The sequence below is a fragment of the Sorex araneus genome, chromosome 4 (genome assembly GCF_027595985.1).
Source record: "Sorex araneus isolate mSorAra2 chromosome 4, mSorAra2.pri, whole genome shotgun sequence".
NCBI lineage: Eukaryota > Metazoa > Chordata > Mammalia > Eulipotyphla > Soricidae > Sorex > Sorex araneus.
In genome coordinates, this window is record NC_073305.1 from 158,949,678 (window position 1) to 158,958,362 (window position 8,685).

Below are 8,685 nucleotides of genomic sequence, written 5' to 3' on the forward strand. Positions count from 1 at the left end.
GACTCATCCATGTTTCCCCATACTTAATACATCAATACCTCAATAAAACTTCCCGGAAATTTGAAGGCTACATTTTCTTTTTTAAATTATTTTGTTTTTTTAAAAAATTTTTTTAAATTAAGTCACAGTAATTTGCACATTTACAAAGTTGTTCATGATTGGATATCATTCATATAATGCTCCTTCACCAGTGTACTTTTCCCAACACAAATGATCCCAGTTTCCCTCCTGTCCTCCCATCCCACCACCTGTACTATGGCAGGCACTTTTCCTCTCTCTCTGTCTCTCTCTCTCTTTCTCTTGGTCTCTGTCTCTATCTCTGTCTCTCTGTCTCTCTATCTCTCTGTCTCTGTCTCTCTCTCATTCCTTTTGGACCTTAAGGTTTCTAATATGGATAATGAAAGGTTATCAGATATTAACCCATTACCTGTACCCTTCAACCTCCACACACTCTCGTGACAAGCTTCTCCAGACTTCTATTTATCTTTACCTAGGATATTAGTCTCATAATATATATATATACATAACATATATTATGACACTCATATGTATATATTAGTATATATCCACAAAATAAATGCAGTCATTCTATACCTGTCCCTCTACTTCTGACTCATTGCACTCAACATGATACTCTCTATGTCAATCCGATAATAAACAAATTTCATGACTTCATTTTTTCTAACAGCTGCATAGTATTCTATTGCTTATATGTACCATAGTTTCTTTGTCCAATCATCTGTTCTGGAACACTTGGATTGTTTCCAGATCCTGTCTATTACAAATAGTCCTGCAATGAACATCAAAGTTCAGATGACACTTCTGCTATGTTTTGGGCCTTCCAGGTATATTCCCAGAGTGGTTTTGTTGGGTCAAATAAGAGATCAATTTCTAGTTTTTTGAGGAATATTCATTTGTTTTCCCAAAAGGTTGGATAAGTCGGCATTCCCACCACCAATGAAGGAGAGTTCCTTTCTCCCCACATGCATTCCAGCATTGGCTTGAAGGCTACATTTCATCTATTTCCATCTCTCTTTTCTCAGATCTTCATAGACATGGCTCTTTGTCACCTTTCAGGTTTCATCTTTAACAAGTTTCCTTATGGGAAAAAAGTTTTGGTGCTAGGATTGAGTCTGAACATGTGTCTGACATATATAAGACTCTGGATTTGATCCCCTGAACTGCCTTCTCTCACCCTACATACCACATCATCCTAGCACTGATGGGAGTAGCACCAGATCTTCAAGTACTGCCACTAATCACCTTACATGCACACAAATACACACACAGAGTAAATCTGTTTTTGTTAATCTTATTATTTGTATTGCCTTCTTTTACTCATTTGAGTATCTCAAATATAAAATAAAAGTCTATACCACAACATTATCAGAATGCATGCAAATGATTTTTTAAATAAGTAAATATTTATGTTTGCTTTGTCTAAATACTACTGTAGAAGTACTATTAGATGCATTAACATTTGAGAATCAGCAAGCATTGTCATCCTTAGGACTCAATCAAAAACACGGTGGCATTTTATTTGAGAAAACTTTAACTTAAGAACACCTTTAGAGAGAGCTGTGGGAAACTGGGAATCCAGTCATTCATGAACTTATGTTCATTGTAATTAAGCATTACCTTTTCTTGTTTAACTTTTTTAGAGAAGCACCTAAAGTATTTACCACTGTTCAATCTTAGAGGAAAGCTATTGAAGCCTGGTTATGACAAGTAGGCTGGGACAGACCACAGTGCTGATGAGGGGACAGCTGAGATAAAGATCCAGATCTTTCTAATAAAGGAACCAAAAGTAAATGAGTTACAAGTTTTTTCAACTTGTGAGAGACATGTTTTCACATGTATGTTTACCTTTATGAGATCCAATGTGAATAATAGGACTTAAATAGATGACTTATGACTTCTTCATGATTCTAGAAACACAAAGAAAAAGTGCTGTGTTAGGAAATAGGGGCTTTAGTATGAACTCACAGGAAGTTCTGATACACCAAATTGAGCTTTAGGGAGTTTATTTTGATGTTAATTGAAAAAAACAGTCACGCTGACTTTGTTGTAAAAAATTACAAAGTATGTACTCCAAGAAAATGACTATAAAACGAAAAGCTATGTACAAATTATAAAGAATACTCTATGAAAGATTAACCAAATTAGCTCAGCATGATAGTCTCCAAATCTGTCCATATTTTCTTTATTCAGTCATCTGTTCTTGAACACACGGATTGTTTCCAGATTTGGGCTACTGTAATTAGTGCTGCAATGAACACAGGCGTGCAAATGTTTCTGAATAGAGCTTTTGTGTTCTCAGAGATGGCAGGTGCTGTAATTGCTGGGTCATATGGAGCTCAATTTAGTTTTCTGAAGAGTTTTTATACTGTTTTAATAAAAATAGATGGTAAGGAACACATAGGTAGAATACTTCATGACATTCAATCTAGGGTCATCTTTAGTAATTCAAAAATTAATAGAAAAAATAAACAAATGGGACTATATAAAATGAATATGAATATGAAAAAAAAGATTGCCAGAGTAAAATGACACCCTACAGACTGGGAGAAAGTGTTTACCCACCACTCACTTGATAAAGGTCTAATATCCAAGATATATAAACCATTGGTAGAATTTCCAGCATACTGATCAATCCTAGCAACTGATATGGTCCCATGAGGACAGCCAGGGGTGATTCCTGAATGCAGAGCCAGAAGTAAGCCCTGAATGCCGCTGTGTTTAGCCCCAAATCCACCCCCCCCACCAAAAAAAGTTAAAAAATCCCAAAAATGAAACATAAGTTACCCAGAGACTAAAGTTTACCAGAAACTTCTTTAAAAGCTCTAATTTTGCAGATTCAATTCTTTGATTTAGTATCGAAATTTTCAAGGAGTCTTTGCAATTATAAAATATGAAGTATTTCTCTCCCATCTCCAGTTTTTGGACTTCAGACTTATAAAAATGCACCCAAGAAAAAGATATAACCAAATTTGAGGATTTTTAATCAAATAAAAAATAAATAAGTAAATTAATAAATAAAAGAGAAAATGACAAGAGCAGTTTATGTGAAAGCAACCAAACCCTGATCCCTGGGACAGTGCTCTTTATGATTTCAGTGCTCTCCTCTCTAGATTCTTTCCCTCTTCCTTTGAACTTCCTCCTAGTTTTCCACTATTCCTCTACTTCTGGGTGTCTGGTAAAAGCTATCCTGAAGCAGATGCACAAACTTTAAATGTTGGTTCTTACTTTCCGTGTCTTATAACTGATTTAGAATCTGGATAGTGAAGAAGAACCGCTGATTAAATTAACATTATTGAATAATTTATTTTTGCTTTGGGGAACCACACCCAGCAATGCTCAGGGCTTTTACTCTTGGGTCAGCACTTAGGGATCACTCCTGGTGGGGCACTGGGGACCAAATGATGTGTCAGGGATCGAACTTGGTTTGAGAGTGTTCAAGGAAAGTGTCTTGCCTGCTAAACTATACCTCAGGTCCCAATCGAATAATTACTTATACTTTCTGTTATACTATTCTCTTATTTAGGGCAAAATCTATTATACCCAATATTTATTTATGACATGATCAGTAAGTGCCAGACACTGGTGCGAGTTTGGAAATACTATGGGAAAAAAAGCAGACCCTCACTTATGAAGGTTGTATTTAGTGGGAATGTGTGAAAAAAGCATAAAACTATAATCTAGAGTTTACAGAGCTTCAGTAAGAAAATAAAATATGATGTTAAAGATATGCTTAGATGGGACACATTATCCAGTTTTGGGGAATTAGAGACTAATGTTAATTTTTTTCTTTTCTCATCATCAGAGTATAGTGCAAAGGAAATTCTGCTATATGCAGTTGGAATATCTCTAGAAGACAAAAGAGTTCCTGTACTTATTTGTTAATTTGTAGCCTATTAAGTAAAGCATATATCCCTTAACAACTTTTAAAAGGCAGCCTGTGGGGCTGGAACAATAGCACAGCGAGTAGGGGAGTAGGGCTTTTGCTTTGCATGCGGCTGACCCAGATTCGATTCCTAGCATCCCATATGGTCCCCCGAGCACCGCCAGGAGTGATTCCTGAGTGACTGAGCCAGGAGTAACCCCTATGCATCGCCAGGTGTGACCCCAAAAAAAACAAAAACAAAAAGGCAGCCTGTGTGCTTTATATGTTTTTAGTTGAAGAGTAGAATTTATTCTATATAACTATCTGATCCTTTCCTATATATTAGAACCTTTATATTAGAACCCTATTTACTTTATATTAGAACCCTATTTACTCCAAAACTCAGAGTAAGATTTTCCAAGATTACAAAATTTAAAACCAGATTTATCTCTGTAAAGTCCTTGCTCTTTGTTCTGCCCATGTCAAAGCAAAATTTTCCCACTTTATGTACATTTAATTGATCTTTCTTGGACTGTCGAAGTGCTAATAGTAGAACAGATTAGACAATAAGAATCTGGAATTTCACCTTTATTTCCATTTCTTATACAGTATTCAAAAGTTAAATGAATATTTCTTTATAGTCAAAGAGAAGTGATTTGAGTCAAAACAATACTGCAAATGATAAACAAAATTATCATTTTATGAAGGTATCAATTATACCTGTTATCAAGGTCTATATGAAAAAATGGAGTGGGTACGCATAAATAAACAAATTAATAAAGAAACAAAGAAAGAATGCTGGCAATGCATTCTCCTCTATATAAATCCTGGTTCAACACTTTCAAAAGAAAACACCCTTAATAATTGTTATAAAATTGCCTTAGATTAGTTCAAAGTGGTAAAAGTAGATTTTGCTAAGTTCATGACACAATCAGATCTGCATGATCCTGCATTATCATTTACATTCTCATTTCTTAATTTACAAATCATATCCCACAAGCAATCATCTTGAAAACAGTATAGCTCTAAATATAATCTGAACAAGATTCTGAAAAATTGGACAAATGTTGTACAACAGCAATGTAAAGTAAGACAAAATGTGTTATTTCACTTAGTATGAATCTAAGTGTAGGTGCATATGCCAACGTAGAAATAGATAAAGAGGGAAAATGATAGTCTAGAAAGTAGTAAACTTTGAACATTTGCTCTTTTGAGTTAGGAAAATAGCGCAATGGGCTAAAGACAATTTTTAAATATGGGATCCCTGGATTTAATCCCAAACCACATACCATGGGTCCTTCTGAGTACTCATGGTAGTGACTCCAGAAAAAAATTTGGTACCCTGAAATTTTGGGTACCCCGAGATTTGGGTACCCCAAATCCATTGGGTACCCCCCAAAATTTGTTTCTTCTGTTTCCAGAGCTAGAAACTTTTTATCTGCTGATTTATATCTTTGACCAATGCAGCACATGGATCTTTACTGTGATGAATTCATTATGTTTATGTGTGTAGGGGTTGTGGGGGTGTCAAAAATATAATGACTTAAGACCAATTATTTTTCATTTTAAGGAAAGATGCACAAATAGTCCTAAAAGTAGAAGTGTTATGTAAAATTCACAGTAATTAAGCAAAAATAAATCTAATTTATTTCTCATTTTTGCATGTAATTAATTGGCAGGATGCATAATTCCATACAGAGAAGAAAACTTAAACTACTGAGACTTGTGAATAGTGCAAACTAGGTCCCTTGGTACTCCTTCACTGCCCATTTGGATAACATATGACATAAAGGAATAGTTTCTATTTGGAGTATAAAATCATCAACCAATTGCATATATCTCCTCTTTGCCTATAGAAGATAAGTCTATGTAATTTATATAATCTGGATAGAAGAACTTATTCCCATGAAGTGATCTGGACTTCTACCTCTGTAAGTAGCATAGAATTTCAATTCAATTTAGTAGAACTTGTTTTAAATTTCAGTACATAATTTGTAAAATACTTTTTCATATCAGATAGTTCTCTGAAGATGTACAGACACTGTTATTTCCAGAAAACATAAAGCAAGCAAGACTAAACTAGGGTCATTCTCTAATTTTAATCTATGTTTTTATATAGCATATTCTCAATTTTGTTAAGCATACTTGAAATAAAGAGGCCAAGAGAAAAAAAATTTTCATATTAGTGTAGCAACTGCATAGTGAGTCAAATTGGTTAGCCTACATTGTTTTTCTCAGTGTTTTAATTTGTATAATATTTTAGCAATTTCAGTGCAATTACATTATTAAAAATTAGTATATAATTTCAGTTGTCATGATGTAGTTTCAGGTATACAGAAAACTGATTTAGTATTTTCATATATTTCAAATTCACCTCCACAACAGGTTTAGATAATATCCATCTTATTATTTTATCCATGTTCTTATGGTTTTATGTTGATCTTATTTCTTGAGAGGAGTTGAAATATGATTAAAATTATTAATTATTCAAATATTTGTCAATTTATTTAATTTTTTAAGGAGGGAGTTCAGAAGGTACTTCAGCCGCAAGTAATAATCTGTTGATAAGAATCATTCACTCATTACAGAATCAAAAGTTTACATTTTATTTTACTTTTGACGAGATATATCAAAAGGAAAGACACCACTCTATTCAACTTGTGGTGATTATAGTTTTTAATTGAGTTATTATTTAGCTTATGTACTATGTACATATATGTTTCTCTTTCCTTGGGGCTATGTCATACTGTAATCTATTTTCAGAGCACATTTGGTTCATTAACCGACAAAATAAGGAAAAAAATATGAGTTTTCAATTTTTCTTATTTTATTATTGCTTAATAAAGATAGAAGAGTTTTTTGGAAAGTAGACCAGAACATCTCAAGCACAATGTAAAAAGGAAGCTTCAGATTCCCCCTCCAGGTGCAGGGAAGGTTCATTCAGGTTGTGATTTACTTTTATTTCCAGATCTCACTTTCCAATTATTAATCAAGTGCAAGTAATTTTGGTTTTGTTTTGTTGTGTGTTGTGGTGTGTGCGTGTGTTTGTGTGTGTGTGTGTGTGTGTGAACAGGTGGGCAGTTCCAGAGAAGAGGGAAGCGTGAGAACCATCAATGAGCGCCACCATCAATCCAGGTGCCGAGAAACAACCCGTGGCATTGTGCTACCAGGTGAATGGGTCCTGCCCCAGGACAATCCATCCTCTGGGTGTCCAGTTGGCCATCTATCTGATCTGTGTGTTGGGTATGCTAATAACAGTTCTGGGAAATCTCTTTGTGGTGTTTGCTGTGTCCTACTTCAAAGCACTTCACACCCCCACCAATTTCTTGTTGCTTTCCCTGGCCCTGGCTGACATGTTTCTGGGTCTGCTGGTGCTGCCTCTCAGCACAGTTCGCTCAGTGGAGAGCTGCTGGTTCTTTGGAGACTTCCTCTGTCGCCTGCACACTTACCTGGACACCCTCTTCTGCCTCACCTCTATCTTCCATCTCTGTTTCATTTCCATTGACCGCCACTGTGCCATCTGCGAGCCCCTCATCTATCCCTCCAAGTTCACAGTCAGGGTTGCCTTTAGGTACATCCTAGTAGGATGGGGTGTTCCAGCCGTTTACACCGCCTTCTTCCTCTACACTGATGTGGTAGACCGTGCTCTCAGTGAGTGGCTGGAGGAGATGCCTTGTGTGGGCAGTTGCCAGCTGCTTTTCAATAAGTTTTGGGGCTGGTTAAACTTCCCTGTGTTCTTTTTCCCCTGTCTTATTATGATCAGCTTGTATGTGAAGATTTTCATAGTTGCTACCCGGCAGGCTCGGCAGATAAGCACCTTGAGCAAAAGTCAGGATGGAGCTTCCAAGCGTGAAAGAAAAGCTGCTAAAACCCTGGGCATAGCCGTAGGCATCTATCTCTTGTGCTGGCTTCCCTTCACCATTGATACACTGGTCGACAGCCTGCTAAACTTTATCACACCACCATTGGTGTTTGACATTTTTATCTGGTTTGCTTACTTCAACTCAGCCTGCAACCCCATCATTTACGTTTTCTCCTACCGGTGGTTCAGAAAGGCACTGAAACTCATCCTGAGTCGGGAACTCTTCTCTCCAAGGACTCCCACTATTGATTTGTACCAGGAATGACTCCTTTGACTGAATGCAGGAAGGAATTGGTCTTGGCAGGAAGCATATTGGGTGTTATGTCTATGGGTGTTTGGGGGACTGTTTTCAGGGCTGCAAGGTTTAAGTGGAGAAGAAAAAAGCAACTTAATTTAGAAAGTCAGAGAAACCTTTTTGTTCTGTGTTTTGTTCTATGTTTAATTGAAGAAAGGGAAGTCAAAGCTTTGGGCAAGTACTTAACTCCTTACTCATTATTTCTTCGAGACCACAGTTCTGCAGATAGAGGAAAGGAGAACCAGGGTCAGGATTTCTGAGTTCTTGCCCTTGGTTCTGTAACCTGACAGTACCTGATCAGATTTCAGCAAGTTTTGCAACCCCATGGGTCACAGAGTGACACAAGTAGAAAATCACAGGGTTTGTCTGTTTGCTCTAAGATGTTCCTAAGATCTCAGATGTTATATAATCTAGTTTTTGCATACTGCTTTGAATTATAAGTCATGTCACTTTGCATAATCCTATTTAAGAATTTGCAGCCTCTTTTATTTTTATAATGTGTTTTTCAAAATCGTTGTCTCCTTGGAGTCCACCAACTCAGCAGGTTTATACGTCTGGTTTATGTACATCAGTAAAGACTAAGTAAATATATTATTGGAAAAAAGTATTTTGGGGGGTAAAGTTAAAATGATTCAAATCTTGCCA

At 36.2% G+C, this 8,685-nt stretch overlaps 1 protein-coding gene across 1 annotated transcript; it reads left to right on the plus strand.

The window, feature by feature from the left end:
* The first annotated feature begins 6,996 nt into the window (after positions 1–6,996).
* On the plus strand, positions 6,997–8,010 carry TAAR5 (trace amine associated receptor 5). The gene has a single exon (XM_004609028.1). The coding sequence runs from the start codon at positions 6,997–6,999 to the stop codon at positions 8,008–8,010; it is 1,014 nt and encodes a 337-aa protein (XP_004609085.1).
* Positions 8,011–8,685: the final 675 nt, after the last annotated feature.